This window comes from Balaenoptera musculus, chromosome 1, assembly GCF_009873245.2.
Source record: "Balaenoptera musculus isolate JJ_BM4_2016_0621 chromosome 1, mBalMus1.pri.v3, whole genome shotgun sequence".
In the NCBI taxonomy this organism is placed as follows: domain Eukaryota; kingdom Metazoa; phylum Chordata; class Mammalia; order Artiodactyla; family Balaenopteridae; genus Balaenoptera; species Balaenoptera musculus.
In genome coordinates this window covers 140905397-140923846 of record NC_045785.1, presented here as the reverse complement: position 1 = coordinate 140923846, position 18450 = coordinate 140905397, and the positions used below count along the sequence as shown (strand labels likewise).

General features: G+C 36.5%; 1 protein-coding gene across 3 annotated transcripts in view; it reads right to left on the bottom strand.

Moving 5' to 3' along the window:
• Window positions 1–18450, bottom strand: part of HMCN1 (hemicentin 1) — a 506773-nt gene that overhangs the window by 215368 nt on the left and 272955 nt on the right. For all 3 annotated transcript variants that reach the window (XM_036867831.1, XM_036867840.1, XM_036867846.1), the window contains exons 20-29: window positions 16055–16167; window positions 14188–14347; window positions 13397–13565; window positions 10154–10281; window positions 8049–8321; window positions 6958–7053; window positions 4216–4410; window positions 3098–3228; window positions 2798–2945; window positions 718–844 (exon numbers count right to left, since the gene is read on the bottom strand). In XM_036867831.1, coding sequence (XP_036723726.1) covers window positions 718–844; window positions 2798–2945; window positions 3098–3228; window positions 4216–4410; window positions 6958–7053; window positions 8049–8321; window positions 10154–10281; window positions 13397–13565; window positions 14188–14347; window positions 16055–16167 — 1540 coding nt within the window. The remainder of the gene's footprint in view (window positions 1–717; window positions 845–2797; window positions 2946–3097; window positions 3229–4215; window positions 4411–6957; window positions 7054–8048; window positions 8322–10153; window positions 10282–13396; window positions 13566–14187; window positions 14348–16054; window positions 16168–18450) is intronic.

Sequence of the window (18450 nt, the reverse complement as noted above, 5' to 3'; positions counted from 1 at the left end):
TTCAAACCTCTACTTTTTCTTGCCAAACTAATCTATGAAAAACAAAATCATATTATTTTGCTTACCTTCTCCAAATTATTGAAGGTAAGCATCTTTTAATATATTTATTGCTTAACTATATAACTTTTTAATTGCCTGTTTATACCCTCCACACATTTTTCTATGTTGTTTGTCTTTCTTATTAACATATAAAAAGTTTTTACACAATCCTTTATTTTATACACTGCAAACCTTTACTCTTTGCTATTTAGGTCTTAGACAGCTGCTTTCAGAAATTATAATAATACACAAGGGCTAAGAGAAACATCTAATTGCTCTTTTGTGGTTGTTCCTTTTTGACCATATATTAAACTAGCTTAAGCATTCATCTTGCTGTCATAAGCAAGTTTTCCTTTTTAATAATTCAAACAATTCCATGTAAAGCCAAGATTATCTCTGTACTTGGATCTTGCATTTTTCATTTTTCATTCTTAGCCCTTAGTGTATATTTAGTGTATAATAAATGTGAGTTCCTCTGTGTCTCTAAAATAAATTCCCAGCATTTCTAAAGTCTTACAATTCATAAATTCATAAATTTGAGACCATTTTTGAACAATATTGTTTTTCCTTCATGTTCATTTAATAATACTCTATGTGGTAAGATAATTAAGAGGGGGAAAATCCACCTCTATTTCCAAACAATTGGATCCTTGTAACAAATACAGAAGAGGTACTCACTTGCCATCTTTGAACCAGTGAATAATGGGAAAGGGAGTGCCTTTGACTTGGCATTCAAGGGTGGTATCCTGGTTGAGGGCAACTGAGACTTCACTTGGGGAGCTGGTACCTATTATGGTGGGTGGGACTTGAACAAAGACATTTTATCATGAAAATCTATGACTTAGCAAAAGGAGTGGGGAGTGAGAGAAGATAATGACTTCTATAATATTTCAACAAGATCTTAATGTTAAAAGTAAAATATCATACAATAATCCCTTTCATATCACATCTGCGGACCCAAATGTCAAATTTAAACATAGGAACACGTTCATGAAAGATTTGATAGCAAGACAATTACTTGGAAGAATTACAGTAGTAAAGAACTCATTTTGAGGAGTATTAAATCAATGTACAAAAGGAGTTGAGAATACAAATGAGCCATGAAGCTCATATAATGAAATTTACTACTGCTATACGTTTTAGATAATGAATGACATGGCCAATGACAATCTTATAATGTTTAAATTCTACCATAGTGCTGTTTGAAATATATTACCCTTGTCTCTTCTAAAGGGCTCCTATGCTAAAATTGTATATGAGATATAATGTGAAAAGATTGTACTAGTTTTTATTCTCGGAATTATAAAGCATATTAAAGAGCTCCCATAAACTTCCCTGGTCTTTGAATCCTCCCCCTTTATATCACGTTATGGTGTTTGATCTTAATCTTCAGAGCAATGATCAGCCACTAAAGGGTTTCAATAAGGGAGGGCTGTGATCAAATTTGTTTTAAGACCACACTGGCTTCTGAATGAAGATCGGATTCCACTGGCAAATAATGGATGAAGGGGAGTAGTTAGGAGGTTATTACATTAATTCAGCTTTTAAATTATAATTAACATGGAATTAAGAAGCAGATTTAACAGGATGTAGACAGATTTACAGAGTCAGGGAGAGGGAGGTAGGAAGAATGAGTACCAGGTTGCGGCAGAAGCAAGTGGATGGATGGAAGTGCTGGTCACTATGATGGGGGTCACTGAAGGTGACCAGAACAGGCATTTACTGAGACCTTTCTGTTTTCTATGCCACTGAGATATTCAAGCCAAGATATTGTGGAGGAGGTCAGATATATCACCTGAGAGCTCAGGGAAGAAGTCTGAGCTGGAGATGAAAATGTGGGAGTCATCAGTGCACAGATAGCAGTCAAAGTCATGAGAGTAAATGAGTGCCAAGAGAAATAATGCCAATGAGACTAATGATAGAAAAGATCACTTTGTTTTTATAACCTATACTAATAATGGTAATTTTAGCAGAGGAAATTCAAAGTACTTCAGGCTTTGAGAAGACTTATGAGAGAGAGAACTTTTATGTTTTAGCAGTTTACGAATGGTAATTCTTAATGCAGCATCATTCCCAGACCTCACTTCCACTCCAGACTTACAAATCACATGCCCTTTCGATGAGCAAAACATTGAAAAGGAAGGAAGTCATTTTATCACAAAGTAAACTTTGATCAGCAAATATAATTTCACAAATTAAACTTACAAAAATTTTATGATTATGATTAAAACATTTTAAATGTTTTAAATCCCAATTTATTACAGCTGCTACCCATTCTCAGCATTCTCCCCACTTAATTAGAATCAGGGCTGAGGTTGTTTAGTTATAGGAATTAATTAGAATGCAGGGGAGGGTGAATTTACTACCTTCCTCAGTTCAAGTACAACCTAGCAGCTTTAGGAGATGTCAGCAACATGAATGAATTTTACCGTGCATCATCCGGCATAGTTACTTCCCAAAGAATTTCCTGACCACCTCATTAGAGAAACTAACAAGAGCAGTAATTCAGTATTTTCTGTACAAGACAGTACCAAGTTCCCCTAGACATCACTATATGATAATAACAAATACCTATAAACTTTCTATATCACATGGTTCTGATTAACCAATATTAAAGACAAAAATAATAATAGAATAAAATGAATGATATTTCTCCTATCAATTTATTTTTCATCTCTTTACTCTTTAATACAGTTAATGCTGTCCTATATAAGAAATGCATCTGAATTGAAGTTTTTTAAAAGAATGTTTTCCTTACCTAGCACATCGATGTTAAAATACTTTTGAGAAGTGCCTGCAGTATTAATTGCTTTGCAGGAATATCTTCCTGCATCCTCTGGAGTGGCTTTGAAGAGCTTTAATATCTTCCCATTGCTCACAATCTGAATAGTGCTGCTTTCAGTCACCTTTTAAGGCCAAAAGGGTCAGTGTTATTTCCAATCCTAATAAAAATTTGAAGTAAAATTTTTATACTATTATTAATAAGAAAGTCACATTTGAATGATTTACTTCAGAGGGAGAGGCAAGGACCTATGCATATTTGGATGTCTCCATTTACCTGGACATCATCTTTATACCACATAATGATGGGAGATGGAGTACCTTCAACTTCACAAATGAGACTGGTCAGCTGGTTGACCAACACGGACACATTTGTTACTTGTTCTTTATCTTTAATTACTGGAGGAACTGCAAAAAGTGAGAAGTTGTAGTTAGATAGTTTTAAATAAATATTATATACAAAGTTTCTTTACAAAGGACTTTAGAAAGCAAATTCTGAGATACTTGATAGCTAGAAAGGCTGGTCATACTTAAGACAGCTTTTATTATGAAATGAAGAGTCTTGACCACTATATTTATAAGTAACTCATTGAATTTTTACTTTAGTTATTATTTCAGAGTTTTGAATTAAGGATAAATTTAAGGGAGATACTATTTATTTCACATACCACTCAAAATGCAAACTGCTAGAGTCTCAAGTTATGTGAGACTACTTTGCTGATGAGAATGAATATTGCCCAGTGCTTCTGGAAGCCAATATCCATCAAATTTCAAAATGCACATATCCTTTGATGCATGCAAAGTGCCATATATACATGATTTCATTGAAGCCTTACTTAGAATAGTAAACAAATGGTACCAAACCAAATGCTCATCATTAACAGAAGAAGGTTAAGTAAATCATGGTACGGTGGGATGCTAGGTAGGCATAAATAAGAGTTAGGAATATTGAATAATCCCCAAGTTAGAGTGTTTAATGAAATAGGCAAGATGTGGAGTAATGTATATAACGGTCTACTATAAATGCTTTTTGTATCTAAAAAAAAGAGGATGAAATATATATTCATATTTCTTCGTTTTTGCATAAAAATATCTCTGGGAAGATACATACACACACACACATACCTAACAACTTTCCTTGCCCATAGAGAGGACAAGTAGATGGCTTAGCCTAGGTCCAGGGGACTTTTGATTATGTATCTTTTTCTACCATTTGAACTTTCAGTGATATAAAATAAATCAATAAATGCAGTTAGACCACTACTCTTCTGGTTGATAACACGTCTATTCACATAAATATTAAATAACACTAGACTGAAAGAATAACATATATAAAAGAATCTGAAAGTGTCACATATTCAGTTATACGATTTTAGCATTTCTATCTGTATTTACCATGGACTTTGAGGTTATATTTTCTTTCTGTGGTTCCAGCTTCATTGACTGCCACACAAATGTACTCCCCACTGTCATACGGCGTAACAGAAGCAATAACCAACAATGTGCCATCTTCTAATATAGAAATACCAGGATCTCTGGCTGTCAGCTCTCTACCATTCCACAACCATTTGATGGTTGGTTTGGGGGTACCTAAATAAGAAATTAAAGCTTTGTGATATTTTACAACAAAATTAGAAGTCACTATTAAATATCAAATATCTTAAGGAGAAATAAAATTTGTTATGATTATAACAGGTACCCTTAGGTACTACGCTTCTTTGAAGATATTGCTCCTGGCATGGGATTTTGACGAGATTACAGTATTTAATGCCTCTAATTCCTGATCAGTCTTAAAAGATGTATGGTCTGTAGTGTAGAATTTGATCAAAGTTGTTTTTATCAAGACATTCAGATGATAGTAAGCAAAGCAAAACATTTTCTTGAGTGAGTTCATGGTGCTAGTGGGGGAAAAAAGCTATATTAATTAAATGGACTAGAAATGGGGAGAGTTTTTGGATGAAAATAAAGGAAGAGCAAAAATAAGATACTATCAGAGGAATATACATGAAGATTGCTCAGAGTACATAAATGATGTACAGAAATGATGCTTCATAATTCACATTTTAAACAGGCCTAATAGAGCAGAGATGAGGAACTTCTACTATCCACACATCTTCTGGGGATCCCATTCTGTTAAACAGAGGGCAATAGATTAATTCTTGACTTTTTATACTGAAAAGAAAGCTGAGAAAGCAGTGAGCAGAATTGCTTTCCTCAATTTATTTATGACCAAGAGAGTGAATGGAAGTTACATAACTCATGAATGAAAGTGATAAAAACCATCTTAAAATGCATAATGGAGCCAAAAGGACATACTTGAAATAGACAAACAGTAAACTCTATAATAAGAATGTATTTATTTAGCAAACAATGTGCCAGGCACTATTCTAAGTACTTTCACATTTTACTTAATCCCTATAAAAATAAAAAAAGCACATTCAATAAAATTAATAGAATTGTATAAGACATGGCTAATAATCTTATATTAAAGCATAATAAAAATATTAAAGAATGGTCATATATCTAAGTACAAAAGAATGGCAGGAATACATAGAATGTGTCATTTAGGTTAAACTCAAATTGAGTTAAGGAATTATAAAAATGACTGTGATTGACTATGAATGACTATGAACTAATTAAATGACTATACTTATGGGAAAAAATAAAACAAAAATATTGGCCTATTTCGTCATCCTCATAGTAAGATGCTGACTGATGAGGAAGAGAAGATAAAACTGATGGACTGCAGTTGTTCATGTTGTCAAGGAAAAAAGGGGGTTATAATCATTTCCTCACACCCTACTCATTCTTTTATGTGGTTCTCAAACTTCTCAATTAATATTTGTGAAGTTTATAAATGAAAAAGTAAATGAACGAGCAAAAGAAAGAAATTGTGTTCTATTTTATTTCTAAATGGTAGAACCACCATGGTCAAGATGAAATTCATGGCAAATAAAATGAAAAGGCATCGAGCTATTTTAAATGAACTCAAGAATTCTATCCCAGGAGAAAATAGAGTACTAGGAAGAGGTGGTATTTCAAAATGGAAAAGGGAAGTCCAAGCCAGCTTGGGAGTCAGGGATTCAGTGGAGAGTACAGAGCAATAGTGCCACTGGCAGGGCTCCATCAGTAGGAAGCACCCACAGAACTCAGCTGAACTTAAACCTTTCTCAAGGATCCTTCTCCAGGCCTTGCCTCCCTCCCCACTGGCTCTGGGAATAGTTACTGACAATTCTTTAGATATCTGAAAATCTTGTTAACGTTATCTTTCTTTTAATGCTGTTAAGAGATGCAAAATCTTGCTACAGTAACAGAGACAGCCTTAAGGACCTTCAACTGCCACTGTCTCCAGGGACAGGAGAGTTAAGAGTGACACGTGGGAGCACTAATGCTACCAGCGGCATGGAGACCTCCAGGAGGTCACGGAAAGAATACTGCTTGGTCTTTGCCAGAACTGTTACAGACTCATTTGAGTCATTGCAGATGAACGCATATGCAAAAGAAAGGACGTTCTTAACCATCTACTGGGCATCCAGAGTAAGGTGATAGTGACAGTGCCTTTTTCACATCCTCTAGAGGAGAGAGAATAACAATCTCCTGCCAGGAAACATGGTGGGATAGAAAACCCAGAAATTCAGGGAGAGAAGGAGTTCGGACAAGCATCAGAGAGCCAAGTTACAACCGGGCTCCAGAATTACCAGTAGAGGATAAATCTAGAAAGAGGTTTTTAGGAAAGAAGTATCTAGAACAAACAAGGGGATTGCCCTAATTTATACCCCTGACTGAGATAAATATGCAAAAGTTTGAATAGCCCTATCTGTCACATTTTAAAGAGAATTCTTGTCAAAAATAGAATGAACTAAGAAGGAACAGGAAGGAGCATGAACGACCTGGAAAACATGCTAGATGAGGCAAGTTTGAAAGAACAGAAGGTATTTCCAGTGAAGGAAATAAAACACCTGGGAGGGAAAAATACCTATTCAACCTAGTTGTTATTTGAAGAGGGATTAGTTTCCGTTATGCCCAAATGTTATAACGAGGACTGACAAGTAGAATTTTATGATGTTTGGGGTTCAATATAGAATTCTGGAACAATACAACACTATGCCAATGCCCATGTGTCCGAGTATTACACACCTTTTGCAGGACATGGAAATGCAATGCGTTGATTGGCCACTCTTTCTTGGAATGGAGTGTTATACGGAGGCTCTAGAACTTCCAGCGTAGGTGGTTCTGTTAGAAAAATAAATGCATTATCACAGGCTTTCCTTGGGCAATATCGAACTCTTCTGAGGCTACGTATGACACCTGCTTCTCTATTACTACCTTTGCAATGGTATTCTCTCTGACAGGAGTGCTTTTCCTCCTGATTGGACATGGCTGGTTCCTTCCAGTCAACAAGATTTCACTATAAATATTATCTCCACAGAGAAGTCCTACATGACAATTCAATCTAAAGTAGCCAACTGCTGGGAGCATCACCCTGTTTTAATTTTCTACACAGCATGTCTCACGATCTGTATTTCTTGTTTATTAGCTTGCTTGCTTTCTGCCTACTTACAGAACTGCTCACGAGAGCAGGTGTTTTACCTTTGTCACTATTTCCTCCTCACTGCCCAGATCATGACAGACACCTGGCAGGAACTTGATAAACACTTGTTGCTTGAAGGAATAAAGATTCATCTTTTTTTTTTTTTTTTTTTGGCCGTGACGCGTGGCCTGTGGGATCTTAGTTCCCTGACCAGAGATCGAACCCATGCCCCCCTGAAGTGGAAGCTTGGAGCCCTAACCACTGGACCACCAGGGAGGTCCCCAAAGATTAATATTTAAACCCTCAAAATAAGGCCTACATCATTACAGGGAACAGTGGACCTCGACTTTCTAGGGATTAATATTGAGTGCAAATTACCACTATGAGGTAAATCCTACTCCAACCCACTCTGCCCACAATTTCTTCCAAACCAAAAATAGCGGGTGGGGCACTTATCTAGGATTATTTCCACTGTCTACATCATCCAGGGCAACTCCATTTTCAAAGGTAAACAGTTTTGTAACATATAGTTTCATTTCTTTCTGGAATAATTCTCCTTTCAAAGTTAACTAGAGAGTCATAAAAGTTATATAGAAATCTTCTAAAAGTGATCCAAGACCATCCAAGACTATATATTCTGTATAGACTCCAGGGTTTTTCCCCCACTGTACAAATATTTTCCTAGGCCAAAAATCACCTTGGACATGTAGCGTTATCTCCGTCTCATCACTGCCTGCTATGTTAGTAGCGACACATGTATATATGCCAGCATCGGAGAGCACAGCTTGGTCGATGCTGAATGTTCCATCTGGATGACTAATATGCTGCAGTCCATCAACCAACATGGCGCTTCCACCTGTAAACCAGGTGATTACAGGAAGAGGTGTCCCTTGAGCGCTGCATGGAATGTCCACTCTTTGACCAACTTGGACTTTCATAACTGTAGGGCCACGCTGTATCTTTGGAGGCACTGGAAACAACAACTGAGTATTAATAATCCAACTTTTAAAAAATTCCTCCTTTTCTCACTTTAAATGAGAGCTCCTCACCAAGAGGCAGCATGAGAAAGTGGAATAATCTCAGGATTTGGACCCAGGCTCAGGCCACTTAACTAGCTGTGTGATCTAGGGCAATTCAGTAAATTTCCTGAGGCCTATTTCCTTGATAATCCAGGCAAAATAACCTCTTCAATACCAATACACTGCAAGGATTATGGGAAATAATGAATATAAAACTCCTCATTCCAAACTCGAGGAAAAGTAAGCATTTAATGATGTCAGATTTCTTATAATATATAAATAACTTAAGGTTTAAAGCCCTCTTAAATGGCAAACCAGTTAATTTCTATCATCTAAGTGAGTAAAACAAAAAGCATTTTTCTCCATGTATTCTTAGTTTTTGTTCTCTTTGTGGAAGGTTTAGCCAGACAGTACGAAATATTTCTAATAAAAGCTTTTGTTAATTTCAGAGAAGAAAATCAAGATAAAGCCTCTATTATTTCCCTTTATCTACATTCCTTCAGAAATTTAAATGAGATAATTTATCAAAACACTGGCAAGTAGTATTGGGTTCCACATACAAGCATTATGAACTATAGAATCAAGTTGACTCCTAAGAATATGATTAGAATTTATGTACTTTACTTCCCTAATAATCCCCATTCCTCTGTCCTTTTGTTAAAACTTAATATTTAACCAGTACATTCTAAAGGTTTTCCCTTACAACAAACTTTTAAGTTAGATAGTACAGGCATACTTTATTTTATTTTATTGTGCTTTGCTTCATTGCACTTCACAGATATTACAATTTTTACAAATTGAAGTTTTACGGCAACCCTGCATTGTCAAATGATGGTTAGCATTTTTTAGCTGTAAAGTATTTTTAAATTAAGGTATGTACATTATTTTTAAAGACATAATGCTATTGCACACTTAATGGACTACAGTACAGTGTAAGCATAATTTTTATAGGCACTGGGAAATCAAAAAATTTGTGTGACTTACTTTATTGCCGTATTTGCCTTATTGAGATGGTCTGGAACTAAAACCGTAATATCTCCAAGATATGCCTGTATTATTATCATCATTTTATGAAAGAGAAAATTAAATATAAAAGAGGGTAGGTAATATGCCTAATGCTAGTAAATGACAGAACTCTCATTGGATTTCATATCCCACAGTCAAGAGGACACTACTGCAGTGACTGATCTGAGAGTGAAATCAGGCCAAAACTATTTGAGAAAATTTCTTCTGATATTTGAATGTGTGGCTTACAGTATGTGGTCACTAAGCATGTGTTGAATGAATGAGTAATTATCAATAGATAGACTATGGCAAATTGAGAGAAGAAAGCAGACTACCTAGAGAGTTTTAAAGTAGTTAAAGAATCCCAGGAGCAGAATGTGTTCAGTGGCTGAGCTCTATAAACACTGAAAATGACCATTTATATGCTATTAAGTTCTTCCTTGAGCATTCACATTCGCTTCTACAAAAAGCCACTGGTCTAAACACATTTTCTTTTTTTATGGTGTATCAACAATAGTCATAAGTGACTATAGACATCTAGTAAAATTGAGATCCAAAATTTTAATACTGTGCATCTGAGGAAAAAGGGGAGAGTTGTTTACAGATGGCAGATAAAGATTTCAGAGTAAATGAAAGAAAATCACAAGTCTCAGATTTTAGAAAATTTTTCTATAATTACTCTCTATACAATTTGAGGTTAACTATCAAAGAAACTGGGACAATAGGTCTCCCTGTGGCCAGTATATGCCATAGCATATGCCTTCATTTCAAAACTCACCATGGACATTTAATTTAACAGACTGGGTCACGTTCCCAGCAATATTTGTGGCAACGCAAAGATACATCCCACTATCTGAAACGCGGGTCTCAGTGATCTTCATTGAACCAGAAGGAAGGAACGTGTGTCTAAAAGAAAGAAACCAGAGAGTAGACCATAAAGTATGAGGATTTAAATATCCCCTATGCAGTTACAATTCAATGTGAAATTACTACTCTGCAAGTTCTTTTTCAAACCATTCTCCCATCTATAATGTCATTTCTATACACCTTAAAAGTCAGGAATTTTAATAATTATCAAAATTGTCTTGTGTATTCTGTTTGTTGTTCTTACAAATACCAAATCAGTTTTCTTTTACATTTAAATCTAATGTAAGGGCCTGACATTGTCAAATAATTGTACATCTCTCTGCTTTGCTAAGTTGCAGCTTTACAAAGTAAATGTACATTTTAATAAACTGTAAATATACTCTGAACACATTATTGCTTTTTTCTAAAATGCTTCATTTAAAAATTTAGTATGTTAAAATAAAGGCAAAAGAAGGTACGTATGCAATTCTCAGATATATACTGAATATATTCCTCTTATGTAGTTAGGTAAACCAGATCTACATATAAAAATGTTATGTTAATTGTGCTAAAATAGCTTTAAGAGGGAGGGGGTCAAATAGACCTACTTACTATCAAGGTTTCTTATAAGCTAAGACAAATAAAGTGTGCTATTGGCCCAGAGACAGACAAATAGATAAACAGTTAAAGATGGAAACCCCCTTTCAAAAAAAAGACTTAAGCATGTATGAGAACTCAACATGTAATGTGCAATATCAGAGGTGGTGTTACAAAAAGTCAGGAAAGGATTGACTATTCAAAAATGGTGTTGGGCAAGTGGCTCTCCACATGGGAAAACTAAATAAATAAAATTAGAGCACTACTTAATACTACACACAAAATAAAAATTCAGATGTATTAAAATCCAAAATGTGAAAACAAACTTTAAAATTGCAATAAAACATTGGAGTCCTGTTTATGATCTTCCTAAAGTACAAATCTAAAGAAATGATAGATTAACACCTTGAGCTACATACAAATATTTAAATTCTGTACAACCAGACACCATACATAAACCTGAAAGGCTAGGAGTAGACTGAGAGAAGATATTTTCAGCACATACAACAAACAAAGGATTGTTATTAAGAACAAAAACCAAATTTCTACATTCAATACGAAAAAGAGAAACAAGTCACCAGAACGCTGCAGCAGGTTTAAAGAGGCAATTCACAGATAACACAAATGGCCAACAAACAAGGGAAAACATTCCAGGCTCACTAGAATTCAGTCACGTGAAAAGTAAGACAGTTGCAAGACACCACTTCACATCCATACGAACAGCAAAAAATTTTAAGTCAGTCAACACCACGCAGTGATTATAACGTGGCAAAAGGTACACCTATATTCTGTTGGTGGAAGGTAAATCAGGATTGCCCCTTCAGAAGGCAGTTAAGCAGTGTCTACAAAGCTGAAAATAGTAATTCATTCTAACTAGAAATTGGGGTTCTAGGTACAAGTCACAAAGAAACATGCATATGCATACAAAGAGAGATATAAAAAGATATTCCCTGAAAAGCCTTGTTTCTAAAGCCAAAAAAAAAAAAGAAAAGAAGAAAATGTAGAAAGACAAAACAAACAAGAACATGAATGTCCATACACAGGGAAATGTATAAATAAAATGTAGAATATGTATATGGTAGTTAAAATGAATAAACTGAATATATTAAATATTGAGTCAATAAAGCAAGCAGTAGAATAATAATATAGAACATGTTACAATGGTAAATTGAAAACAAGTACACAAAACAAAACTAAAAATAGAGAAAACAATATTCTATACTATTTAAGGATGTATGCATAGGATATACACCAAGTCTGTGTCAGTGTTTGTGTCCCTGGGAAGGGAGAAAAGAGATTATGACTGAGGAGGGGAACAATGAAACTTCAACTTTATCTGAAATACGGTATATCTTCTATTCAAAAATATTTGAGGCAAATATTTTTTCAAAGAAATAGTAAAGTAGTTCTTAATTGTTTACTTTTTTTCTCACCAGTCATAGGGAAACTACTGTGGCATGAATTTATAGCTTCATAACTATACATCAACAAGTCTAAGAGACGATAGCTAGAGACTATAATTCTTATTCCGCCAGTAACTTCTGGCATGATGTTGAGTTAAAACAGTAATTGCTACCATTCTTTGAGAACCAGAGATGGGATATGGAATGTACATTATCTTATATCATCCTTTCAGGTATTATCCCCATTTTATAAACAAGAAATCTGGGCTTCCCTGGTGGCGCAGTGGTTGAGAATCCACCTGCCAATGCAGGGAACACGGGTTCGTGCCCCGGTCCAGGAGGATCCCACATGCCACGGAGCAACTAGGCCCGTGAGCCGCAACTACTGAGCCTGCGCGTCTGGAGCCTGTGCTCCGTAACAAAAGAGGCCGCGACAGTGAGAGGCCTGCGCACCGCGATGAAGAGTGACCCCCGCTTGCCACAACTAGAGAAAGCCCTAGCACAGAAACGAAGACCCAACACAGCCAAAAATAAATAAATAAATAAATTTATTTAAAAAAAAAAAAAAAAAGAAAGAAATCTGAGGTTTGAAGAGGCCCACTGAAAAAACTGCCAAAAGTTTCAGGTAAGCTTTAAGTGGTGGAGGTAAATTAAAACTCACACCTGCATGGCAACAAAGGTTGTGCTCTTAAGGGCTGTGGCATTCTGCTTTCCATGTCACTTAGCCTATCAAATACATTGTTTCAGTGGGCTTTTATTTGTATAAGGGTTTAAGTTCAATCAAGAAGATTTTTACAAAGTCATCTAATGAAAGTCAAATCCTAGATATTAGAGAATGTATTGTGTTTTATTGCTCCTCTGGGATTAATGGAATTTTATAATATGCACTTTGTGCTAACCAGAATCTACATACAAATCCACTCCATTTTCATAACTACCTTGTAGAATGCACCAGTGGGAAATTATGTCAAAGCTGGGTGTTAGCATTTCTGCTATTAAAGAATGACTTAGAACGTATATATGTTTTCTGTAGGCTCGAATGTACATGTAAATTATCTCAAATTTAAAAGGTTTTTTTTTTTTTTTTTTTGAGACATTTGAAAACCTGAACAAGTACAGTCACCTGTCCCAAGAGATTATGTTTCACATGTTTCGATTCATCCCAGGTCCCCTACCTTGGAGAGAATGGCGAGATGAGCTGGGTTTCTTTGGCCCAGGTAATGATGGGTGGGGGTAAGCTCTTCACTTCACATGGAAGTGTCACCTCTACCCCTGCAAGGACTGAGATCTCAACAGGCTTATCCTGGGACAGTCCTCGTTGATCTCCAAACACTCTGGGCCTTACTAAAATAAACACAAGTTTTGAAACGGAAACAGTACATTGAAAACAAAGCACACTTTAACTCACATTAAAATGTGGACTACTAATATTCTTCAGTAATTTGCAAAAAGATGCTGTTTGTTCCAAAGTTTCAGGACGTATCTAAAGCTTTCCATTAACACACATTGTGAGAGCTTAAAGGAAAATGACTAGAAAGTTTTCCTTTTTAGCTCCTTCTTTCAGAACACAATGCAGAGGTCAGCTGAAATGCCCTTTTAGAATCTAGCATCTGTAAAAGTAACCTCTCAAGGCAGAGCACTAACCAAGACATAGCTGAGGTTTGGCTTTGCTAGGAGTTTTAACTAAGTGGTGTTTCTAAAGAGGGTTGGGTACCATAAGCATACTCCTTGGGAAAACACCATAAAATTTTTCCGAAAGGCTATACAATTCCTCTCCCTTTAAATCAGAATCTAAGTAGAGATGTTGGTTGGCAGGAAAAATGCATTTTTGTACAAAACTATAAACTTGGAAGAGTAGTTCACTTTAGGGGTACAGCTCTCTAGTAACATTATTTGGGAGAGAAATGTGAGTTTTGGCACAGACAGACAGTGTCAAAGAAAAACATTCCTCCCCGAGGGCTCTCACCATAGACGGTCAGCTGCACTTTCCTTTTGGCGTAGCCGGCTGCATTGGTGGCGGTGCAGACGTACTCCCCGCTCTCCTCACCTCCAGGGGACACCACATATAGACTTCCGTCAGCCCCTGCGGAAAACTTAGCACTGCTGGTGGAAATCCGCTCGCCTTTCTGCAAAACAACACAGAGCAAAAAGTGTTTTTTAAGATAATAAAGGAGTGACTTAATGTCTGGAAGAGGAAGAGAGGAAGAAAAAAATCTCTAAAGGGGAAAATACTAGATTGAAAGAATGCTAATTTGAAGAAAGCTCTTTGTAAGAAAAATTAAACAAACAATGCAAAGGTGACATTTCTTCATACCAAACTAGATCCCCTTCATTCCAAAGCTACTTAAAAGTGGAGGGGATGAGGTAGCAGCAGATGGGATGATTGTTTATGCTAAGCCAGGTACCGTTTTTGAGCACTTCACATGAATTAATTATGTTAATGCTCACAGCAATCTTATGAGTAGGAACTACCACAAGCCCTGTTTTACAGATGAAAGCATTCAATCTGGGGGCTTGGTAGAGTAACTTGCCCAGGGCCAAAGAGTCAGTCAGTGGTAGAACTGGAACTCGAACCCAGGCAGGCAGGCTTGGGGGCCTAAACTCTTAACTTCTGTGCATGATCCCAGCTCAAAGGCCATCCTGTAAAGACGATTTCATTTTTATATTTCCCTAAAATGCATTAAACTTCTACTCAGTACCAGAGACTGTGCAGTTTGGGGGATCAGCTTCACCACCATATTTTTGTGCCCAGGAGGCAGAAATCTTAACCTTTCAATTTAATTTACAGATGTCAAAACCAACTTCTCTATATTTCAGAGATTTTTAGAGGTATAAAATTAGATGTTATGACAAAATACTTTGGTTGTGACCCTAAATATACAAACACCATATTTCATTATTATGCCATCATTTTATATTACTTTCTCTCTACCAGATTTAATCTACAGAAAATATGCCATCTTCATGGCTGTTGAAAGATGGAAAGGACTTCCTCAGGAAATGGAAGAAGGAAGTCCTTCTTTCCTCACTGCAAGAACATAAGGAAAAGCCAGAGAACTTCACGAAAGGGGGATAAATGAGTTCATATATGTGTCTTATTTTGGCTTCCAGAAGAGCAGAGTCCAAGATAAAGATTTGGAGTCAGGAAGTTTACTTGGAAAGTGATTCCCAGAGGCTTGAAGAGGACAGTTGGAGAGTGAGGCAAGAAGGAAGGAAAGCTAATAAAGGGTTTCACTGCCCTGGTTTCCTCCATGGCTGGGCTTATAAGCTCAGTGTGCTCGGGGCCCTCTGAGAAACTACGTAGATGCACCCCAGAAGGATTCTTCTGATAGATGAGAAGTGGGACATTTATATGGGCCACCTCCCCCTCCCAGGAGTTAATGTTCTTATACTTCCTGACCACTCAGCAGGCTAAGTGGCCTTGTGGGGTTTTGGAGAAAGCCCTGAGTCCCCAAACCAGAGAGGTACATGCATGAAGAGTGACCCTGGCAGAGAGCACGGAGCAGTCCACCAGAGCTGAGCTTAAGTCAAAAGGGTTTAGGGGATGCGGCAGGGAGTAAAAAAGGATCTGCTACAACATGTGAAGTGCTTAGAAAAGTCCCCGGCGCAAAGAATGTGCTATATTAGTGTTCACTGTTGTGTTAATACTATTTAAGCATCAAGTAGTTGAATGCACTAAGGACATTTTAAGGTCCCGTCTAAGAGGTATGACTGTATGGGTTTTCCTTTCTGTAAGGTTCTATGGTACAGTGACACGTTCCATGTATGAAAATATTCAAATATTGTTGTAGCAACACATATTATTAACAAACATCTCTAGATACGTCATTTACCTTGGACCAGATGATAGATGGTTTGGGGATTCCACTTGCCTTGCATGGTAAAGTTACTGGAATGCCTTCTATGGTACTGAGTACCTGCTGCCCATGCTGGATGGTTGGCAGAACTGGAAAAGGAAGCAACAGGCAGAATCTGAGCACCCGTCCTTCCATTCAGCCTCACAAGTTTAACGCTGAACATTTTCAGGAGATACGAATATTTCTAAAAACTAGCAAAGACAGCCTTTTCTGTTAGAAATGTATGGCAATTTGTAAGGGAGTGTAATAAAGTAAATAAAATAGTTGCAATCTGAAGAATTTAATAAAAACTTAAAATCAAGTTGTAAATTAAGTTGATTTTCCTAACAAAAATAAGAGAGGACTGAAGGAAATCGTATCTTCAGGAAATTCAAGCTAGAACTACATCCTAACAGTTACACACTTAACATATCTTTCACCATTGTCCATTACCCCATTAAGCTGCAGTGAGCTGACTTAACCTCACCTCCAGAGAAATGGACTGTTTAACCACTACAGATTAAATACCTGTCTATACACAAGAATCACTTAGCAAGCTACTAAATTTAACCTTGAAAATAGAATCTATTTTCGTAAAAGGAATTCAAAAGTAAAGCTTGAAAGGCCTCAGGAGTTTACATTTAAAAGTCTAAAATACAAGATTCTAAGTCAATATTTTTCACTAAGAAAGCATACCTTTTGACTTTAGAAAGCAACTAAAGAATTGACATTATATGACTGGAAGCAGAAGGAAAGGGAAGACTTCATCATTCTATTCTGTATATATCTGTTCATCATAACCAACTTGCATACAAAAAATTATCAATACTCAATGTCCTCAAAATAAAGAATTTGATTAAAGAAGCTCCCAGGGACTTCCCTGGTGGTCCAATGTTAAAGAATCCGTCTTCCAATGCAGGGGACGCGGGTTCCATCCCTGATCAGGGAACTAAGATCCCACATGCTGCAGGGCAACTAAGCCCACGTGCCACAACTACTGAGCCCGGGTGCCTCAACTAGAGAGAAGCCTGCGTGCCACAAACTACAGAGCCCATGCATTCTGGAACCCACGCGCCACAACTAGAGAAGAGAAAACCTGCACACCACAACTAGAGAGAAGCCCGCGCTCCACAACAAAGAGCCTGTGCGCTGCAACAAAAGATCCCGCATGCCTCAACGAAGATCCTGCATGCCGCAACTAAGACCCGACGCAGCCAAAAATAAATAAATAAATAAATTAAATAAATAAATAATAAATCTTTAAAAAAAAAAAAAAAAGCTCCCATACGTGAAAGTACCTAACACAGCGCAAGGAACGTAATAAAAGTCCAATATATACCAGGAATTTCCTTTCCTTCCCCCAGAAAGATGAGACTGGAGCTGTTCCCTAGAGCTCAAGCACTCACTGTGGCTCTTGTTTTTAAGTCAAATTTCTCTAGAATTATCCCAGCTACCCTGGAGTAGAAGTTTGCCAGAACAAGAGAAACCAGAGACCTCAGTGCAAAAGCTTCCTTTTGAAAGGCTTAGATGAGCTTTGCTACATCCTTGTATTTTCCTAAGGCTGGGATTATTCTTTAGATCATATCTTCTTAAAGAATTGGCAGTAAATTCCCAGCCCTAGACAAGAATGTCAGGCTACTCTCTAAAGCGAGAAATTTAATTTCCAGAATCATCATGGAATAGTCAACTTTCAACTTTGCTGTCATTTTATGGCAACATGGAATAAGCCATTTTTTAAAATACATATTCAGTTTGACAGCTATAAAGGTAAGTGGCAAATTTAGGCAACAGTTTTTCAAATCTGATGACATTTGAGTATGGAAGAGTTTTTCTCTCCAGATTGTCAATCTATGTAAATCAACATGACAATTAAATAGTTTGTCATTTTAATTTGCACTTATACATGCATTCGTTAATTCAATTCTTCTAAGAATTCATTGAGAGCTTTTGATTTACAATGTTGTGTTAATTTCTACTGTACAGCAAAGTGACTCAGTTATACACATATATATATATATACATACATTCTTTTTATAATATTCTTTTCCATTATGGTTTATCTCAGGATATAATAAATACTCTTAAAAGTGGAGAGGCAGAGTGATGAAATTAACATAAATACAGAGGTATAGAGAAATTGTGATACTGCATCACATCCAACTCAAAGGCAAATCTGTCCTCTAAATAGCTGTTTGGTTTAGTTCATGTCAAACGCTGGGTTAATTTTTCTTAATCTTATTAAGTAAATCAGTTACTCATTTTGGCCTAAGATGGATGAAACAATGTTGTGAAATGACCTTTTAACTTTTAATTGTTAAAATTTTTCGCATCTTGATAAACCACATCATTGGTTTGTCTTGTCTTCTCCATACTCCTCGGATTTGGCAGACATC